Here is a 22,267-nt window from a genome sequence, read left to right on the forward strand (position 1 = left end):
ACTGCTAACACAAATCATTTCAACAAATTGGCATGTACTTGCTCAGGCCCTTCCCTAAGTCATTTTCTGGCAACTGCTGGACCATAGTTGCAACTGATTATCTGATGTGATACTGTGAAACTGGAGCCATTCAGTGAGCCATTGCCAGTGATGTTGTGCACTTTTTGATCCACAACACTGTCCTACGGCATGGTGTACCAGCAGTAGCCATAACAGATTGTGGTACGGCTTTCAGAGCACAGATGATGCAAGATGGTGCAACGCTTAGTGGAACTCATTACCGAGCCACCACTTGCATCCTCAGACCAATGGCCTTATGGAAAAGTTGAAAGGCCAACTGCAACGAAATTCTGGACCATGTAAAAAGCCCAGTTTCGAATAATTTAGGTGTACAGTAGCCTCCGTGGAAATTTTTACGCTTGAAATGCGATCAGGCACTTCACAAAATGCTCGCAAAAATAGTTTTTTCATACCTAAACTGAGAAAAAAAAAACATATCGGTAACAGCAAACACACGGCCACAAGAAGGCAGACAAGTACACATAAGCGCTGACTAACTGGTTTTATTTCCAAGGATAGCACATGTTACATATGCCAGAGTGAAGCAAGGGAAATGAAGGGGAAAAACATGTGAAGGGTGATAGTGTGCCAACAATGCAAGTGCAATACAGCCAACCAAGTGTAACAAAATGCAAATAATTATTTTTTCTTTTTCTTTGCAATCTGAACCCCTGATACCTGCATTCAGAAGATCAGATTCAGCACCAAAGAGAGCAAGGGAAGAGGTGCTAAAGCACTTGCTACCATATTTTCTAATGTAGACTTCTAAATTGATGTGCATGGTCTTGTCACTGCTGTTTTCTAGAAGTGTTGTCTCTTACAACCGCGCCACACAATCTGTACACTTGCTAATGTGCACAAATAACTAACGTGCGCTCTTACCCATGCTTCAAGATGAACCAACTCGCGCAAAAAGAAGTATTGATGAAAAAAGTGCCGCCATTACCATTCGCTGGTAGTGACGTACTATGGAGAGTGTAGAGAACCAACAGCCACATTGTCTGCTTCCCTTGCTTGTTCCCGTGTATCAGCGGACAGGCCCCACTTGTCTGCTAGCCACAGAGTTGGTATGCTTTGCTAGCTGCTTTGTGCGTTGTGTTAACGCCATTGCGCGCCCTCAGTGTTCTTTTAATGCGAAGTATTTTCAGAGTCAAGGTGGTTTTCTTTATTTGGTTGTCTCCATTCAACAAGCAGGGTCTCAATGCGTTCTAGCATTGAGACCCTGCTTGAGAACAGCTAAGCTGAGTCAGCTAAGCTAAGCTCAGCTGACCCTGCGAACAGCTAAGCCATCCCCCACTTTGATTTTTTTCATGCAACCTGGTTATCACAATTATCGGTTATAACAGCAGAATTTTCGTGGCACTTGAATATTGTTATAAGTGGGTTGAACTGTAGTAATTATAGTAATTCCGAGAAAGCGTTGCTGACTGTGCTGTTGAAATGCAGCTTGTGCAGCTTCATCAACTGCAGTTCACAGGCTGCGTGTGTGTTGGCTATTCCCTGTCATGCCTGCTTGCTGCACTGCCGTGCAGACTTGCACGCTGAAAGCTGGGACAGGAAAGATGTGTTCAGCCTTCCTCTACCCAGCCATTGCTTGTGTTTGAGTATGTGTTTGAGCACCCAACCACCATGCAACTCATCAACATCCTTGCAACGGCAAGTTCGCCAAGGGAGACAGCCATCAACTTGCGCATGTTGAGCAAGCAACGCGCCTGGGCACCTAGGCTGCCTAAGCGCAACTGAGAGATGAGTAGTCGTGTACGGTTTTCCATTGTTTGCCATTTCCGCATCGTTACTGTTTTGCCGCCTGGTGATCGAATCGTCTGGTTAAGTGCTATTTAAACGCTTCTAAAAAGCATCACCTCAATGCTTCAAATGGGAAAGAGATGAAAAATATATAAGTAACTATAACACTGATGAAGCTTATGAAGAGGAAAGGGTCACAAAGGAGCATGAAGGCGAGTGGAAATGAGGATGGCATCGTCAACATCAGTGGTACTGTTTCATCTTGGAAACATGGACGATGCCCGTCTGCTGCACATGACTGGATCGCCGAGTCGTGTCTTCAGTAAGAACTTCACAGCTGACCTTACTGAGGTAGCACAGATCTCTGTAAAGACTGAAGTAGAGGTGGTAATGATAAAATTGGCCAATTACCAGCTCCGCGACTTTGCCAAGATTACACTGATAGTATACACTGAGCATTTTATTTATAGGCAATTTAGCCCAAGTGAAATTTTGTTGTAATTGGCCTTTAAACAAGACAGTCGCTGACATGCTGTTCATGCATGTTGACAGCGACCACAGGAACTGGGAACCTGTTTACATTCACATACAACACTACTGTTCAAGATACTACTGGGTTCACTCCTTCCCAGTTGCTCCACAGCCATGAGATGATCACCATGCACCTACCTGAGCAATACAACATTACCATTGACGCGGATGAAATTATCCACCTTGCAGACGCCGCTCGCAAGCTTGCACGTGGGCGAATTCAGAATCAACATTACATAGACTTCCTGAGGTATAATGCTTGCCATCGTGAGGTTACCTACCAGCCCAGTGATCAAGTTTGTGCATGGACCCCCATTTGCTGACACGGTCAGCTGAAAAAGTTACTGCGACAGCGCTCTGTTCTTTTATCTGGCCTGCCTGGGTTGCTTCTTCCTTTCTATGTTGCGCTGTACCAGTTTTAGAATGTAAATACAAACTCGCCCAATCCTCAACCCTAGTTACTGCACCTCTACTTCAGTCCTTACACCCGCCGTGGTTGCTCAGTGGCTATGGTGTTGGGCTGCTGAGTACGAGGTCACGGGATCGAATCCCGGCCACGGCGGCCGCATTTTTTTTTGATAGGGGCGAAATACGAAAACACCCGTGTACTTCTATTTAGGTGCCCGTTAAAGAACCCCAGGTGGTCGAAATTTCCGGAGTCCCCCACTACGGTGTGCCTGATAATCAGAAAGTGGTTTTGGCACGTAAAACCTCATATTTTTTTTTCAGTCCTTACAGAGATCTGTGCTACCTCAGTGAGGTCAGCTGTGAAGTTCTTACTGAAGACACGACTCGGCGATCCTGTCATGTGCAGCAGACAGGCATCGTCCATGTTTCCAAGATGAAGCAGTACCACTGATGTTGGCGATGCCATCCTCATTTCCACTCGCCTTCATGCTGCTTTTGTGACCCTTTCTTCTTCATAAGCTTCATCAGTGTTACAGGTACTTGTATATTTTTCATCTCTTTCCCATTTGAAGCATTGAAGTGATGCTTTTTGGAAGGGGGGTAATGCCACGTGCATAACAGTTGGCTGTTTTGTGGATTTGCTCCTTCTGCAAGCCAAAATGACCCTACTTGACAAAAGATGCACAGCGGAATTTGGCAACAAATGTGCCCCGTAGTTGGCAGAGGAACGCAGCACAGCACCACCTCTGACCGCGGCATTTTAACCTAAGTATGGACAGCTGGGCTAGTTGGTTGTGATTGGCATTATGAAGCATTGTTCCAGCGCACAATTGAACACAAATGAGAAGAGAAGGACAACACGAACGCCGGACTTCAACTAAATTTTATTCACCGAAAACAGGGCTTTATGTACACAGGGGGAGGGGGGGGGCGCTGCTAGTGCACCGGCCCACCCAAAAATATTTTACGCGCGGTTAGAAGTCGCATTGAAGACATTGGACCAGTGGCCTTCCAAAACACGACTGGGTTATCAACCGATAATGTTTTAGAGCTAATGTCTTTTTGTCTCTCATCCACCATTATAATTTTTAATGATAGCTGTTTTATCCTATAAGAAGGGAGTGTGCATCGGCTCTTGCCTAGCACTACTTTTAAGCGATATTTTTTAATCCAGTAATGACAAGTGCATTCAAGTGTCCCTTTACAACTCAGGCATACTGAAAGTTTTTAGATATGTCGACTATTACCTCATGGTAATGAATGCGACTGATGCTCGGAATGGAGGTAATAGTATGATCAGCATTCTCGATATTTTTGCTAGCAGCGCCTTTGGAATGAAATTCACGCACGAACTGCTGCAAGATGGTTCCTCGATGTGTGTTATTTTTCACGAAGCGCACGTGTGCTGGCAGTACAAACCACGTCCAAAAAAACAAATTCTTAATTATCAGTCGGCCCATTCCAAGCTCGTAAAAAGAGCAATAGTAAAAAAACTGCATCCACTCTGCTCTAGAGAGGTCTTGCGAACATTAAGTTCGTGAGAGCGTTGACGCCCAGCTAAGGCATCTGGAGAAGGCTGGGTTTCACGGAGAAATCGTGGCCTCGGTGGTAGAGAGCCAGATTCGCGAGGTAAAATCTGGTGGGAGGCGCACGCTGAAAAAAGACGCATGCCCGCTTCAGCGCCCTGTCGTAGTGCCCTATTGGCACCAAGTTTCTCACCGCCTCAAGAAGGTTGGCAACAGGTGCGGGGTGCGTATTGTTTTCAGCACCAGAAAAGCTGGGACGAATGTGCCGCCTAGTGAACGAATCCAAGAAGAAGCCAGCCTGCAAAATAAAGCACACCAAAGCCCTTGCTGAATGTGACGTTGGTGTTGTGTATAGTATTGCTCTCGCCTGTGGGAAATTATATATTGGCCAAACCGGGCGCTGTCTGTATGAACGCCTGCTAAAGCATCGCAGGAATGCTACCGCACAAAGTGGCGCTGGTGATTTAGCCGACCACACTCGCCGTTGCTCGCGCAAGCCAGCATGCAAGGTGTTTTTCGAATGAACAAGTGTGTTGCGCAAATTTAGCACTCAGGAAAACCAAGAATTTTTTGAAGCCTTTTGTATCTCTCTTGAAAACTATTACTGCATCAGTGCTCCTTCTGTTGTGCTCGGGAAAAAAGAACTTGATTATCTCAGGGCAAACGTGTGTGTCGAATCGGCTAGGTAGGGCGGAAGATGAGCAAGATTGTACTTGAGTGATGTGAAAAAGGAAAGGTTTTTCACCTTTGTCACTTTTTGCTTTTATTCTTTTTATATTTTTATTCTTTTTCATTTTTTCTTTTGGTTTCGACGCCTCTGATAATTATCGCCTGGACCAAGAAAGTATTTTGGGTGGTCCGGTGCACTGCAGTGCCCCCCCTCTCCCCCTGTGTACATAAAGCCCTGTTTTTCGTAAATAAAATTTAGTTGAAGTCCAGCGTTTGTGTTGTCCTTCTCGTCCGTGTTCACTTGTGCACTGGAACGATGTTTCATAATGGCATTCTAACCTTCAGATGCTGCAGAGCTTTCGTGAAAAGCGTATGGTTTAGTTGCAGGAAGAAAGTGCATCTTCCATGTAACATGCCAGCACCAATTGAAACAGCATCTGGATGTTGACCTAGTAAATTACTCAAATCATAGCATCTTCCAGCGTGGCATACTGGTAAAGTACTGGGCTTCGGATCTGTAGGTCAGAGGATGAAATCCTGGCTGGTTTAGGGTTTATTTTGGCATTTTTCCTTCTTTTTTAATTGCACTGATGCTTTCTGTTGCTTTCGTATATATATATATATATATATATATATATATATATATATATATATATATATATGGGATAGGTAGGCACTGCATTTCTCTAGAGCTGATTTTTGCACTGGTACCCAGCAGTGCCTCCCAGTATGTTGTGCCAGTCCAGCATCCAGCATGACATGGCCCATAATCCGGCATTGCACTGGACACTGAGTTTTGAAACATATGGAAGATGAAAACTCTGCTCAAGAGGAAGCTTTGGCCACTGCTGCCATTAGGCAGAGCCACTGAAAGTGCCTTTCTTGAACCTAAATCTGCCTCTGTTGCACTCTTTTCCTACAAGATGAATGAAATCTGTAGCATTTGAACTCGAGAAATTTATTAAGTCTTGAAACTAAGTAATTGAGGCATCACATTTATAACTCCACAGCATTAGTATGTGGTGAATAGGATTTTGTGAAACTCGTGCAATTAGCATCGCATAAGCTACAAAACACTACGTTGATCTTGATGCTTTAACACTCGTATCATGTGCTTGACATGTAATAACTGTTGTCAGTTTAGCTTCAACTTAGGCAGTTTTTGTATACAAGGCCTGTAGTGACATGAAGCTTCACTGATGCAGTGCAGACCCAGTTTTGACATTTACCTTTCTCATGCAGAATCACCATGACATCCGTGCGAGGCCAAGTCGTTCAGCTGTACAAAAATGTGAGTGCGTATTTTGTACTGAATTTTCGTTGAATAATTCATCACCACTGAGCTCGAATATTAGGCTTCACACGAGTCTTGCGTTTGAAAGAGGAAGCATTTGTTGACAATGTAGCTTGATCGGTGGCATGACAGCCATTCTGGGTCACCAAGGATTTTTGAGGTTATTGTAGCTTCTCATTTTGCGACCTCCTTCACAAGTAGCTGGCAGATGTGAAGGCAAACGTCATGCCCTGTTTCATAGCACCCTGATTGCTGTTTGCGAAATAAGGGAGAATGCCTTGAGTGAAAGTACTGTCACATGACCATAACTAACCGAAACACTTCATCGAAGTTGAGAAATGCATTTGATGTTAAATACTCTTTTCAGAAATACTTTGCAGCAGAAAGTGCATTCAGCAGAAGTAGTGTTTTTGGCAGTAAAAGATAGTCTTTGATCCCCTTCACAGTGCTCCCTGTCCTTCTTCAATGCCTTGCACTGCAAAGGCTACGGTGGAGTGGAATGGTGCCCACAATGCTCTGAGTACTGAATGTCACTGTGGCACGCAGTTCAAGTTTGATTTGGATGTTCATGTAGATGCCAATACTTCTGTATAAGGGGCCTACAATGCGCCAAACACAACTTACAGTTAGATTCATAGTGTCTCATGCCTTTGCTGTGCTACAGTGTACTATGTCTGCATTTTCTCACTTATCTCTGCAGCAATCGCATAATGTCTGAGTGTCGAACGAAACATGTTTGGGTTCGCTTGTGCGAGTACGTCAGCACTGTGCACATCGGCTAAGCGATGGATGCTGCTGCACTCTGGACTTGTGTTGCTGGACCATGATGCCTACACACCTTGTAGGTGTGCAACTCAGGAAGCAGACGACCTTTACCAATCAGATGCTGGCACTCGGGCCAGCCCACCGTGTGCTTGGAGCCACGTCACCCACAAAGGCTGCAGCACTTGTCCTGTGTTCCTCCATTTTTGTGTTGCCATCATTTTCCATGCTGATTCAAAGAGAGCCAGTCAGAGCACATGGTTTTCTTCAGCGAGCCACAGTGAGCAGGCTCGTCATGACATCATGCGCCAGCCTCGGTATCTATGCTATGCAGCAAACAGACGCTGCTACATGCAACTGTAGTGCCTAACTGTAGTGTGTATTTCATCATAACTGAGAGCTAGGCAAGTTGGTGTGGCCCCATCTTAACAAAAAACAAGCGTGAAAAAGATGTGGACAAGCAAAGAAGATGAAAGCACACCAACTCGTCCAGCTCTTACGCTTTCTATCATTTCTTTGCTTGTTCATGTTTTTTTTCGTGCTCGTTTTGTTAAAATATAGCGTGTATGTGTGTATAGCCAGTATAGCATAACATTTGCTAAGAATGCAACAGTGCTAGAGTGTCCGCTCGTGCTCACATGTTCTATTCTAGCCCCGCTATGTGGGGTGGATTGGCTTTGCCTGGCACCAGCTTGACTGCAGGGTGTCTACCAACCAGTAAAACCGGGAATTCTCAGGGATTTTGAGTAGTCTTGAAAAACTCTGGGAAAACTCAGGGAATTTGTGCTTCTATCAGGGAAAATTAGCTGTAATTTTACTAAAAGGGAACGAAAGTCGCGGTAATGCTGGCTCGAGTAACAGACAGGAATCGTAACGAATTGTCTTTGACGCCCCATCGTTGGCTGGAGGACTTGCCAGTGTACAGTGAACAACCGACTTTTCAGACGGCTTCGCGGTACCACCACATACTCCATAGAGTCAATGTATCAGAAGGTCTGAAATTTCGGACACAAGAACCCTTTGCCGTTCGATTTTCCTGAGTTTCTTGCCGGGACCGCCAGTCCGAAACAGCATTAATCAAAGCTACCACCGCGGCCGTTTTGATACCTTGCCGCCTCGAACCGGCGCTTTCGCACACAGATTCTGCGGCAACACTAGGTTTAGCTGCTTCAACGTTCGCTATTAAGCTTCTTTCTGGTGGGCGCAGTGTTTTTCATTGAAAGAATTTGCCGCTGTTGGCAATGGCACTGACTCTGCATTTCTTGTCCTCGCGATGGGCTTCGAAGCTCGGAAAAAACGGTGCGTTGCATAATGCCGGTTCCCGAAAGTCAGCTTCGCCTCTGCACAGAAATGTTCTTCGTAAAGCATACGTGTGTATTGCAGTGAAGCATAACAAGCGTGTGAAGGGGCTATTGCCACGGGACACAGTATGTATTCCTTAATTATACATGCATGCACACGGTATCTACTGTCACAGTCCGAGCACTGATATGACTAATACATGTACCGACAGGCCTTCGGAGCTTTTTTGAATGTGCCTGTGGCGGTTTGAATCCTTAAGGGCAGTAAAAGACGTGCGTTCTTTTCCAACTGGCTGATTTTTCGGATGTTTTCTCGGCCCCTAGGGAGTTCGAAAAATCGAACGTTGACTGTACAACTAACCAAAAAGATGCTTCAAATGTCTGTGGGGCAAACAAGTTGGGGAGAAGGAGGATGAGAACAGAAAGGACCTTCGCATTGAGGAATGAACGGGAAAGGAAGCGTGCTGCCACCGTTCTAAAGGAGCTCAAAAAACAAGGCGTTCGCCAATGCCAAGATGCAGGTGTCCCTCATCCAAACCAAAATAAACTCTTTAAAGCAGTGGAACACAACACTGAGGCATTGTGCGCAGGCTTGAGAGTATGTCAGGGCTGTTGAGGTTGACTTACAAGCTGTTGAGAGAGAATCTCCATTGTGACAAAGTTCTGGCCTCATACCACTGAGCTTGCTATCAGTTGATAGAAATAGCTCATACTCGAAGATATATGCTTCTTTATGCATCTCCTTTTTATTCGTATTCTAGAATGTCCGACTCGATTTGCAATTTGTTTTGAAGACATTTTATGTGCTGTGCATTTTACTAACCTCTCCCTTCTATTCTCTTCTTGAAGAAAATAAACACTACTGCTTAGTATTAAACTGGATCAAGTCATTTTTTTTAAAGATTTTTTCACATGCTTACTAGAGAGTGACAGCATCGGGCGACATGGTTTCAGCCCGTCTTGACATAAAACATAGTTCTGCATCACTCAGGGAATTTTGCAAAGACACTCAGGGAAAACCTGGAAAGCTCAGGGAATTTGGAAATGTCAACTTGGTAGACATCCTGGACTGACAGATAGTAACCACATCCAAATTGTGCAGTTTGAAGCACTATCAATAGATCATTACAAAGCAATCTTTGCCAAGGTGTCTAGCCAGAAGCAGCCAGGAGTTAACGCATGCTGGCTAGAGCATGTGTGGTTGAACTCTTAAGTATTATGTGGTTTGAGGCTAAGTGAGGAGTGCTCACTGAAATTAGCAAGATCTGATGGCTGCTACACTCGTGCAGTAACGCAGCGTTTTGGGTGTGTTGGTATGACATGATGAGGCTTATAGCACACAAAAGGATGAGGACACAGAAAGGCGTGGTACACGTAGGCGCTGACACAGTGCCTTTGTGTACTATGTCTTTCTGTGTCCCATCCTTTTGTGCGCTATAAGCCTCATTACTGATGTGCAGCGAGTGTGGCCATGGATGGATGGAAACAACTTTATTTTGAGTCCGGCAAATTTGACGACCCGGGCTCAGGTCTCCCATGAGGGGACTTCGAGGCCTTGCCTCGTCGCCGCCTCTCAGGCTTGCTGGACAGCCCACTCTTGTGTCTTGAGGTTGGAGCTGCGCAGAGCGGCGGCCCATTGTAGCTGATGTAACCCGACACTCCCACAACATGTGTGACAGCGTCGCTCTAGTTAACTGACATAATTTGCAAATAGCAGTCGGGTATTGCGCGGGGAAAATGTGCTGCAATCGCACCGGACTGGGAAATGTTTGTGTTTGCAATTGTCGCCAGATGACTGCCTGGCGACGTTTCAGCATAGGGTGAGGTGGGGGCAGCAACCACCTGCCTAGCTGGTAGTGCTTGGTGATGTCATTGTACCTGACCAGGCGTTCTCGCGGGTTTTGAACCAGGAGTTCTGAACTCGAAGAGGTGGTCGCCAATTCTGCGCGGCGGGTCAGTTCTCGCGCAGAGCGGTGTGCTACCTCGTTCAAGTTAATGAGGCCTTCATCGGTGGGGGTGGCGACGTGCGCTGGAAACCATAATCGCGGTGTTATCGAAGTGCTGTCGACCAGCTTTCCTTAGAATCTGGAGAGCTTCGGAAGAAATGCGCCCCCGCACGTAGTTGCGAACTGCGGATTGTGAGTCGCTAAAAACTACCTCGCAGAGGGGGTCGGTAAGCGCAAGCGCAATCGCTACCTCTTCCGCTGTTTCGGGGTATTCTGTTGCGACACTACACGCATGCGTAAGCCGGGAGCTAACGTCTACGACTACCGCCGTGAACCGGTGTTCTCGTGTGTATTCTGCGGCGTCTACAAAGCGCGTAGTCCTCTTTCCACCCAAGGAGCGCAGCAGTGTCTTGGCACGGGCCTGGCGTCGGCCCCGATTAAATTCGGGGTGCATGTTTCGAGGTATAGGGGCGACAAGCAGCGTGTCGCTGAGGTCGGGTGGAATGACCTGTTTCTGACCATGTTGGACGTGGTAGTTGAAGCCGAGTTTCTGCAGGATGCACCGGCCCGTGCTTGTCAGAGACATGCGTTCGAGTTGAGAGGTTATTTGCGCTTCCACGATTTCCGCAAGCGTGTTGTATACCCCCAGCTGTAGCAGACGAGCAGTGCTTGTGGACTCCGGTAGGCCAAGGGCAATCTTGTAAGTCTTGCGTATAAGGGTGTTGATTTTCTCCCTTTCAGTAACATTCCAGTTGTGGAAGGCAGCCACATAAGTGATGTGACTGATTGCGAAAGAGTGTATGAGGCGCATGACACTGTCCTCCTTCATGCCTGTGTGCTTGTTTGTAATGCGTTTGATCAGGCGGGTAGCCGCTGTAACCTTGCCTTCGATTTTGCGAATAGCTTCTATGTTTGATCCGTTGCATGCCTAGGATGCGTATCTTTGGGACTCGGGGAATGCAGGAGCCGTCTTGCGTATAGAGGATTATGTCGTCACATTGGCGCGATTCGGCTGTAGGCTTGGGCCGGCGGCGCGGGCGGTAGACGAGCAGCTCCGATTTCAGTGGAGATAGCCGGAGACATGTGTCTTGGAGGTAGGTTTCGACTGCAGAGACCGCTGCTTGTAAGGTGCATTCTATCTGACCGTCGCTGCCCTTGTTAACCCACAGGGTGATACCATCTGCATACAAGGCGTGATGGAGGCCATCGATCTCGTCGAGGTAGGCCGGGAGACCCAGCATCACGAGGTTGAAAAGGAGCGGGGATATGACCGATCCTTGAGGAGTGCCGGTGCTTCCTAGTGTATGTTCGTCGGATGTCATGCTGCCGACCACGAGGGTGACTGTGCGGCGCGACAGGAAGTCTCTGACGTAGTTGTAGCTTCGCTCACGCAAGTTCAGCTTGTTTATGCGGCTCGGGATTGCTGCATGTGCTACATTGTCAAATACCTTTTCCAGATCTAGGCCGAGGATGGCCCGGTTGCCACTAGTTGGGTCATTGATAATCTGGTGGTAGAGCTGGAGCATGACGTCTTGAGTGGAGAGGTGTGACCGGAAGCCCACCATAGTGGGGGGGTAGGCTCCAGTGTCCTCGAGGTGGTGGTTGATGCGGGAGAGGAATGCGTGCTCCATCACCTTGCCAACGCAGGATGCGAGGGAAATGGGCCGCAAGTGATCGAGGCTGGACGGCTTGCCTTGCTTCGGTATCAGGACTGTTTTAGAGCGTTTCCACACCTCTGGGATGCGACCTGCTTGCCAGCATTTGTTGATGTATGCCGTAAGAGTGGTTATCGAGGCATCATCGAGGTTTCTTAGAGTCTTGTTCGTAACCTTGTCGGCAGCAGGTGCTGATTTGCCATTAAGGTCGTGGAGAGCTGCGCAGATCTCTGAGTCGTGAAATTCTTCATCGAGTGTCACATTTGTCTCTCCAGGGTAAACCCCGTGTTGAACATCGGGCCGTTGAGGGAAGTTCTTGGCTAGCAGGCGTGTCACGAGCTGGTGATCACTCGTGAGCCTGTTCCTTGTGTAAAAGGCGTTGAAGGTTTGCTTGCTGAGCAGACTTGCTCTGCATTTCCCCCAAGAGGTGACGAAGGAGACGTCACGTACGGCCATTGTGGAGCTGCCCATCGACTGCGTTGCAGATGTCATACCACTGTTGGCGGCCTAAGGTCCGGCAATGTTCTTCCAGCTGGCGATTGATAGGTGCTATCTTCTTACGAAGCTTTCAGTTGTGCCTTTGCTTCTTCCATCTTGCGTTTAGTGATGTCTTGGCTTCCCACAAGTGGGCTAGTCGGCTGTCGATCTTGTCAACCTGGACTTCGGGTGCGAGCGTCTGCGTCACCTTGTTCATGTCGTCGTTGAGCGTCTCCATCCATGCCTCGATGTCATCGATGTTCTCCTCACCTCTCTGTTCCACTCGGCGCTTTCGGAATTTGTCCCAGTCTGTCCATTTGAATAACTTGGGAAAAGGGGGTGTACCCGCCTGAGGAATTTATGTTTCTATGATCATGCGGTCACTACCGAGATCTTCAAAGGTATTGCGCCACATTGCTTGAGGGATGTTACGGACCGCCGTCAGGTTTGGTGTCGTGTCCCGTGCCATTGAGGTGCCCGAGCGGGTCGGCGCCGTGGGATCAGTAATAAGAGTTAATTCGGTATCATGTAGGTCCTGCCACAGGCGTTGACCTTTGGCAGTAGTGTAGCCATAGCCCCAGGCCTCGTTCGGGGCGTTAAAATCTCCCCCCACCAGAAACGGATTTGCGCCCGCCAAGGCAAGTGCCTCTCGGAACAGAGAGAGGAAACGAGCCCGTGAGTGAGCCGGATTACTATATACGTTGAGGAGAAATACACTGTGATTGCGTGTTCTATTGGGAAGGAGCTCTACAAGCATGTTTTCCGCATGTGTGCCGCTTACGCTGTGTTCTTGCACTACTATGCCTTTCCGAATTAAAATTGCAAGTCCGCGATCAACAGGAATCGGCGAGGCATTCGCAGTGTAACCTGGAGGCTTTGGTACGGTACCTACTGTTTCTTGTATCATTATGATGTCGGGTTTGGGTTGCGCGTGTCGGACGTATTGTTGCAGCAGTGGTTGCTTCTTAGTGAAGCCCCGACAGTTCCACTGCCACACCACGAGCTCGTTAGTGGGGCTGGCCATCGTGGTGCTGTACTTGTGCGTTACCTGAAATAAGGCTAGGGTGAATGACTGTAGGGCCCATAGTGGGCATCATTTCCATGCCTGAGCGAAGGCCTATGTGAGTCTCGATTTTGTCTATATGGGTTTCAACCCTGTCTGTTCGAGCAGTGAGTTTATTGACCGCAACGCTGATGGTGTAGATGTCTGCGCCATCGACTGTTTAATCTCTCGAATTTCTTGGGTTAATTGTAGCACAACCGTCCGTAAATGTGCGTTTTCGCGCTGCATTGCTTCTAATGCCACATCCCTAGGGTCCCTTCTATTATTGGGTTCTGAGGCAGTAGCTCCCTGAGCCTTGCGTCTCAGCGAGGCCTTAACCGCATCTGCCCAGCTCACCTTGTCAGGTAGGTCCGAATCTTGCTGGCCGGCTTGCTTCGGACGCCGAGATCTCGAACGGCCACGGCTCGGCCCGGGGGTTTTGCTGCGTGCCCGGCTTCGAGACCTGCTCTGCCGGCGGGATGGAGGCCCCGCAGCCGAGCGAGACCAGGCCCAGCCTCGAGAGCGGGAGCAGGAGGCAGGTGGGAAATGTTCATTGTAGTTCTGTTGCTGTAGCTCGAGGGCGGCCTTCGCCGCTGCCCTCTGTCGGTCTCCGCGCCGTTTCTTAACAAGATAGGGGGTCTTGAATCGAGCCTTGCAGGTCTTGTCCGCAGTGGGATGCGCTCCCCCACAAAGCTGACACCTTGGCGTGCATGTGTGATTGGGGTCTGGGTTCGAGGCTCCGCAGCCTCTGCACACACGGTCTTGGGGGTTCGGGCAGACGTCCATGCGATGGCCGACGCGTCCGCACTGGTGGCAGACGTCAATCTGCTTTCTGTACAAGGTACACCTGAGCATAGCACCCCCGTAGTAGACCCACGTTGGTACTCGACCACCATCGAAGGCGATGATGACCGACGTGGTCTTGCTGAGTCTTTTGGCCGCTAAGGCATTCGGGTTCCTCTTGTTGACGATATTGAGGTGAATGTCTTTCGCGTCTTCTTCGAGAGGAATGCCTCGGACGACTCCTTTGACTGTATAGTCGGGCGCAGTTTCATATGCCCGTATCTCGAACTGGTGTCCGTCGACCTCAAAGCTGTCGAGTCGGCGATACCGTTCTGCATTAGGAGAGTGAGGGGAACTCACAACGATGATGTTTTGCTGCATATTTGGGCAGACAATGTCTTCCGTGGCGTCTTGTGGAGATGCGTTTGCTGCCCTATATAGGGCCGAAGCGAGGCGGACGACCCCGACTGTTGCAATGTTCAAGCCGCCCCGTGGCCTGATAACTACTTTGTGGTGATCACGTGGAAGGGTGGGCATCTTCCCTGCCTTCAGAACTTGCTGCTTGTGAGCGTGCGGGCCTCGCTGCGCCTTGTTTGTGCCTCCAACACCGGTTTGGGAGGCTGATGCAATGTTAGTGTTAGCGCGCTTGCCCCAAGGGGAAAGTCGTTCACGCGGGCCAATGGTATACCATCCTGCTTCTTCGGAAATCTCTGTGTGTGACATATCAGTTCCTTCAACTTGTATTTCCATGGCGGCTTGAAGAAATTTGACGCGCAGCCGTAACTGCGGCTCATGTAGTGGCCGGGGCACTAAGCTTAGCAGTAAGCTTAGCTCGGCGGCGCAGCGGCTCGGCAGAAATGGTCCAATAAAGCGGTGAAAAAGCAGTTCCCACCTTGAAGACGAATATCGGTAGAGTCAGGATAACTTGCGGGAGATGATGGTGCAAAATCACAGAGATATTTTGCAAAAACACTGCGAAATCATTTACGAAAGATGGAGCCGGCGTGAAGTGCATCCGCTCCCTTCGGCTTCTTCTTCTTCTACCGAGTGTGGCCAAAGTTTCATTCCTATGCAGGCAGGTGCAGCTGAGTGTGAGCAGGAGGCAATAGTTGGATTCTTCAGGAAGTCCTTAATTATTATCGAAATCGGAAATGATTTTCGCTTACTCAAGCCTGTTTAGTAAACTGCATCGGTAAGTGTACAGAGTGACTGTAGGAAGACGTGCACTCGTCCAAACACCTTTCTTAATTGATGTCAGCTATTGGCCAGTAGCAGCCACGTATGGGAATCTGTAAGATGACGAAATATGGCAGCTTCAAAACAGGTGAGGAGAAGGCCTTTGTTTGAAAAGAGTGAAAAAGGTGACTGCAATCTGTTTGTAAGCTCCACACACTGTACATGACTACAATAGTATTTGGCTTAGATATTTGAAGCAGTGTGTGCCAGCTGTGCACTGCATTTTTTCATCAAGCTGAAGGGGGGGTTTAAGACTCCTTAAAAAAATCTCGTTGTGCCCAGTAAGATGAGCAACTCTGAAATTACAATGATAGCAGTGGTTGTGAAATCTCAGTTGCTGGCCATACACTATTTTTGCATGTGCATTCCAGAGGGAACCATGGGGCTTGTCTGCTGCCAAGAATGTTCGCACTTTTTTTTGTAAAAAAAAAATTGACGCAAATTAAGGGGTGCGATCATTACGCGGGTTAAGTTTCCCGTGAAAATAATTTTTTTTTCAGCCCGCATTTGCTGCGGGATGACAACAGGTCAAGCAGGCAGCTGCCGCTGTACAATTGTGCTGTAATACTGCGGGACACCAAAACAAGAATGGCTGCCGGCGGAGCAAAGCAAACATGCTGAACGCAATTTTTCTTCTGTTGAGTGTAACATTACGCGCATTGAAACAGTTTCTTCCATATCAGTATGAGTAATATTGTTAATATCGGCAAGTTTGCGACAATAACATACCCGTGTCCACTTTGAGGTGACAGAAACAGAGATGGGCGCGCTTAGCTGCTAGTGACATAGAAACACATGGCGGGCATGCTGCGGAAACTGCGGCATTTGTCTTCACTGCTACCCTAATACGGCATGTTTCCGCTGAGCGTGGGCAAATATCTTAGCTGTGTTACAAACGTCGGCATATGAATAGGGTACACTTCTAACGTGTCAGTGTAAACGTGGTCACTATCATTCCCGCTTGCAATTTGTTGCGTGCCCACGAGTGCAGACGAGAAGAATCGAAAGGCACCTTTTTTGTCGTTGTTGTTGGCCAAAACCATCATGAAGCCTACTAGTAATAAAGCCAAGGCAAGTTTGGTTGTAGCTTTTTTTTTTTCATATAAGTGCGGAAAGTGATGAAAGGAATGAAATAGGGCATCTGCTTCAGAATGTTTGGTGCGTGCAGACCACTTGGTATGTCTTCAAGAATCGTTCGCATAGCATTTGACAGCATTTGACAAATTGTAAGCGCGATCATGATTAGCTAGACTTGGTGCATGACATATTGCTGCGACAAGTTCGGGGTGCGATCATTACATGGGAAAAAAATATATAATTTTGACGACAAAATTCATTACGCAAGTGCGATCATTATGTGAGTAAATACTGTATTTGCATCGTGTGCAGTCTTATTTGACAAAATTCTTCGCTTTGTCATTTGCAACAACATTCAAGAAATTCCCAATGCAGAAGGCAGTTCTTGTGCCAAGTGTTAAGTTTATATCAGTAAGGAAAGGATAGTGAAGGCTCAAGCGGGAAGTCGTCAGCTGATGAACTAACTGATATAAGGTCGCTTTTAGCGAACATAAGTCAAAAGTTGGATGAGTTGTTGCCGCTCAAAGAGACTGTGCCAGGCATTGAGCGGTCGGTACAACTAATGTCTGATAAGTATGACGAGATGTTGGCACGATTGGGCGCACAAGAAAAGGACACGAAAGAAATCCGAAAACGGCTTGAACACCTTGAACAAAGCTCTCACGCTAGTGGCGATGCGACAAAGAAGTTAGAGGCGGATCTTAATGAGCTGGAATGGAGAAACCGCAGGTTCAACCTAGAAATTCACGGTGTTAGTGCAGCTGACAATGAAAATTTGCTTGAGAAAGTGAATTCTCTTGCCACATTGATTGAGGTCCCTGTACTTAGTGAAACCGATGTCACTGCCATTCACCGCCTTCCATGCAAAGCCGGCCGCATTCCTGGTATAATTGTGAAGTATCTCAGGCAATCTGTTCGAGACCAGTGGCTGGACAGCCGCTCAAAGCTGAGGGAAAAGAAATCCAAGGTGTTCTTTCAGGAAAACATGACCAGTTACAACCGGCAACTGCTTCGAGAGGCTAAAAACTGGGCGAAAGTGAATGGTTACAAATTCGCGTGGCACAGGAATGGAAAGATCTTGCTGCGACTCTGTGATCGTAGTGCGTCACAGATCAGACTTTCCTTTCTGAGCCTGCTCTCTTGTGAGCATACTGAAGGTGATCTTTCCTGCTTAAAGATGGCTACTGATAGTCCCTTCTTTCCGCATGAGGTAGATAATCTTGTCTCAAATCAACATGCTGGTTCACTGAAGTGTCTTCACCTTAATGTTCGTTCGCTCTATAACAAAGAAACAGATATCGGTGACTTTATCAATGGTTTAAATTTTTTGTTTGATGCTGTAATGCTCAGTGAAACTTGGTGCAGAGATGGTCGTGACGTGCCTAAGTTTAGACATTATCAATCATTTTGTGTGAACCGAACGAACCACCGTGGCGGCGGTGTTTTGCTGTTGTTGAAAGAACATGTAAGTTGTGAATTGCTTCCCGACTTTTGTGTTTGTTGCGAAGATTTTGAAGTGGTAACAGTTCGTGCGAATGAGTACATATTTTCTGTTTGCTACAGGCCTCCAAATGGAAATGTTCTTCAGTTCCTTTCTTTTTATGAACAGCTGCTGTCTTTTACTGCAGAAAATAGCAATTACTTGGTGTCCGCTGGTGATTTCAATATCGACATGCTGACCACTTCTGTACCACGAAAGACTATGTTAAATATTTTAGCTTCAAATGGTTATGAAAATTTCATCCGTACGCCAACAAGGATTACATCCGATAGTGAAACATTGTTGGACTTGCTCGTTACAAATGCTGACACTGAAAATGCTACTGCCGGGGTGATGTCACACGATCTTAGTGATCACCTTCCAGTATTTCTTTTTCTCAGAAAACACAACTTTAAAAAAAACAGGAAGCATGAGTATATCTTATGTCAAAGTATTACTCAAACACGTCTAGATAGCTTCAGAGACGAACTTCTACGGTGCGACCTTAGACAAATTTTAGAAATAGATAACGTCGAAATCGCGTATGGCAAGCTTATTGATGAAGTCTCTCGAATATATAAGAACCATTTTCCAGAAAAAAAGCTCAGGCTCGGTAAAAAATTACGGAAGCCGTGGATAACTCCCAAATTGCTAAAACGTATTAATTATAAAAACGCGCTCTATCACAAGTTCGTCAAGACTAAGGATCCAGGTATATTAAAGGAATACAAGTCGTATAGAAACAAGCTAAATAAGGAACTAAAATCCCATAGGAAGTCCTATTTTCATGCAGAATTCGAGGGTTGTTTGAACAAACCTGATACCTTATGGAAAAAGTTAAATGATGTCTTAAATCGTCGAAAATCGGCTCCGCGAATACAAACTCTAATACTTGGTGGAAACGAAGTATCGGGAAGTGCTCTTGCAAATGTTTTTAATGATTACCTTGTAAACTTTTCTAGTGGTAGTGCGTCGTCTGACATTAGTGAATTTATGTCGAACAGAAATTCATCTTCACTCTTTCTTCATCCCTTTACTGAGCATGAGGTGACATCAGTTTTCCTTTCACTAAAAAATAGCTCGAGTTGCGACGCAGAAGGCATGCAGGTTCGCCCTATCAAGTATGTGCTTGATATCATTTCCCCGTACATTACCTATATTTTAATTTGTCTTTGTCAAGCGCTATCTTTTCTAAACGGATGCAAATAGCCAGAGTGTCTGTATTGTTCAAGAAAGGTGACGTTAATGATACTAAAAATTATAGACCCATTTCTATATTACCTGTTTTGTCGAAGGGTCTAGAAAAACGAATACTAATGCAGGTTTCGAAGTTTTTTGACAAGCACAGCCTAATTTCTCAAGCCCAGTTTGGATTTAGAAAACGACGGTCTACAGAATTAGCACTACTCCATCAAAAAGAATTTATTTTATTGCAATTTGAAATTGAAAACATTGTCCTTGGTATTTATATTGATTTTACTGAAGCATTTGATTGCATCCTTCACTCGGTTCTACTTGATAAGCTTGAAACCTACGGTATTCGAGGGCACTGTGGAAGCCTTATAAAATCTTATCTTGATAATCGCTATCAATATGTTGAAATAAACAATAGCCACTCAAATTTGAGGCATATCACCAGAGGCATTCCTCAGGGTGGTATTCTTGGCCCGTTCCTGTTTATCATATATATAAATGACTTAGTAAATATCTATAAAGATGCGAAATACGTAATGTACGCAGACGACGCCAGTATATTTTTTTCGTCACCTGACTCTAGTAGCCTTGAGAATAAAGCTAACACTGCTCTGAAAATTCTTCATGTATGGTCAAAACAAAATTGTCTACAAATCAATATAAACAAAACAAAAGCAGTAATCTTTAGGCCCAAATCTAAGCAAATAATCAGTTCCATCAACCTTGTTTATGACGATGTAAACCTAGAAATTGTAGATAGTTTTAAAATACTTGGCGTTATTTTCACACAAAATAGGCTTTGGGACATGCACATAGAATCGGTATTGGGCAAATTATTTTGTGTAGTTGGCATGATGGTGTGGCTGAGACCTCTTTTACCTTACAGAATCAAGGTTCTTATTTATAACACCCTATTTTTTTCTACACTTTATTATTTTCTGCTCGTGTGGGGTACCACATCACATACGAATCTAGAAAAGCTACATATACTTCAGAAAAAATTTTTGCGAGTACTCTTTAAGCTGCCTTACAATGCCCACACATCAGACTTATTTCGGATAGCAAATATAATACCCGTTTTTAACCTTTATAATTACAAGTTAAGTCAAGCTTTGAAACGGGAGGTAAAAGAGAACTTAGTTTCTTCATGAGTTATCTAATCTCACCAGGAACACACATTCTTACATCACAAGGTGTACGGAACAGTGGAAGGTGGTCACTTCGCGTGCCAATTATTCTACACAAAAGGTATCATACACACTACCAACACTTTTAAACCCCCGCAGGGGCGTCTGCGTCAGCAGGCGTTTGGTGTGTTGCGACACCACGTGCCCGAGCACACGAGGGTTGGATCCTCCCGCGTGTAGCCGTGCGCGGCTTAGCCGTGTCCGGGGAAAAGGGGATCCTGGGGGTTGAGCCAATGCCGGGTGTTAGGACCTTTATGGCCCCTCGGCGGCGGCAACACACCCCTTTGGCCTCGGCTTCACGTAGACGGCACCCCCGGACTGACCCACTCGGGGGAAATCGGCAGTTGCCTTTTCCTGTCCTCTCCAATCTTCGTCTTTCTCTCTTGCCTTTTTCATCTTTCCTGTCTTCTCATCACTTCTCACTTCCTATTTTCCCGGCGGCAAGGGTTAACCTTGTGTAGCTAGCCAGCCTTGGTTATGCTGTATTTGGTTATAGCAGCGATGTACGGCTGGCGTTGGCAGGGTTTCTCTAGCAGGAACTTCTGTCACGTCCCCCTGTTGGGCTCCATGGTGGGTGGTCGGCATCGCGGCCGAAAACCCAACATTACTTATGGAACATGCTTTTCCTAAACTACCTGATCGCCCTCAGAAACGAGGGCACACCGAAGAAGTTTTTCAGTTTTTCGGACGACAAGTCCACAATTTTCCTCGTTTTCATGTCATCCACGCAGAAAAACCAGCTAAACAAGTGCGAACAATCTCCCCGTTCCTTGTATCTAAGTCTCTTACCGAAGTTTTTGGTCCAGGATATAAGGTGTCGAGGATGGCTAGCGGTGACCTCCTCTTGGAGCTCCGCGATCAGAAGCAATTTGAGAAACTGCCTCAGCTAGCATCATTTGGGGAGACCCAAGTAGTAGTAACCCCGCACCGCACAATGAATACCTCCCGCGGCGTTGTCTCGGACGATGATTTGCTGGAGCTCACTGAGGCCGAGCTCTTGGACGGCTTCAGTGAACAAAATGTTATAAATGTCAAAAGAATTAAGATGAGGCGAGATGGTAAAGAACTTGCGACCAAACACCTAACACTCACCTTCAATTCAAGTGTCCTGCCCGAGTCAATCGAGGCCGGGTACATCAAGCTCCGTGTAAGACCATACGTGCCAAATCCCCTCCGATGTTTCAAGTGCCAGCGTTTTGGCCACAGTTCGCAGAGCTGCCGACGCCGCCAAACTTGTGCGAAATGCAGCGTGCATGAACACTCCTCTGAAGCTTGTGAGAATTCTTTCCACTGTGTAAATTGTGATGGCGAGCATGCCGCATACTCGCGGTCATGCCCGTCTTGGAAGAAAGAAAAAGAAATAGTAACAATCAAAGTAAAAGAAAACATATCATTCAAAGAGGCACGCAGGCGGGTTGCATACCTTCCTAAAGCCAGCTTTGCCGAAGTGGCGCGTCAAGGGGCAGCGTCACAACGGCCTCCGGCGGCTGTCCGACCCACAAGCCGTGAGTCGGCAGTTACGCCATCTGCCCCCGCGGCGGTTGCAGCTAGCGCTGCTCCATCTACCCAGCAGACGGGGCCACCGACCCCGAAGGTGGGCGCAGCCAAGGCTGCCCCACCCACCCCCGCCCCTTCTAGCGCTGGCAACAGCCGGCGCAGCCAAATTCCTCAGGGTGCCCCATCGACCTCCGGGCTGGTGGGCGCAGGGGTCTTGCCCTCCAAGGCGGCACCCTCCCTGACAACATCTCGCTCACAAGAGCATGTGTCCGGCGCCTCACTAGAGGCAATGGATACTACACCAACCCTCAAGGCGCACCAAGCGCCTAAGGAGCGGCAAGGCTCCCTCGAACGCTTCAGAAAAAGCAAAACCCCGGTTACAGGGCCTCGAAAGAG

At 47.0% G+C, this 22,267-nt stretch overlaps 1 protein-coding gene across 2 annotated transcripts in view; it reads left to right on the forward strand.

The window, feature by feature from the left end:
- LOC126538394 (electron transfer flavoprotein regulatory factor 1-like) overlaps window positions 1-22,267 on the forward strand; it is a 72,625-nt gene that overhangs the window by 18,211 nt on the left and 32,147 nt on the right. For both annotated transcript variants that reach the window (XM_055074747.2, XM_055074746.2), the window contains exon 2: window positions 6,183-6,231. In XM_055074747.2, the coding sequence (XP_054930722.1) occupies window positions 6,190-6,231 (42 nt within the window). In that variant the 5' untranslated portion in view covers window positions 6,183-6,189. The remainder of the gene's footprint in view (window positions 1-6,182; window positions 6,232-22,267) is intronic.

The sequence above is a fragment of the Dermacentor andersoni genome, chromosome 4 (assembly GCF_023375885.2).
Source record: "Dermacentor andersoni chromosome 4, qqDerAnde1_hic_scaffold, whole genome shotgun sequence".
Taxonomy (NCBI): domain Eukaryota; kingdom Metazoa; phylum Arthropoda; class Arachnida; order Ixodida; family Ixodidae; genus Dermacentor; species Dermacentor andersoni.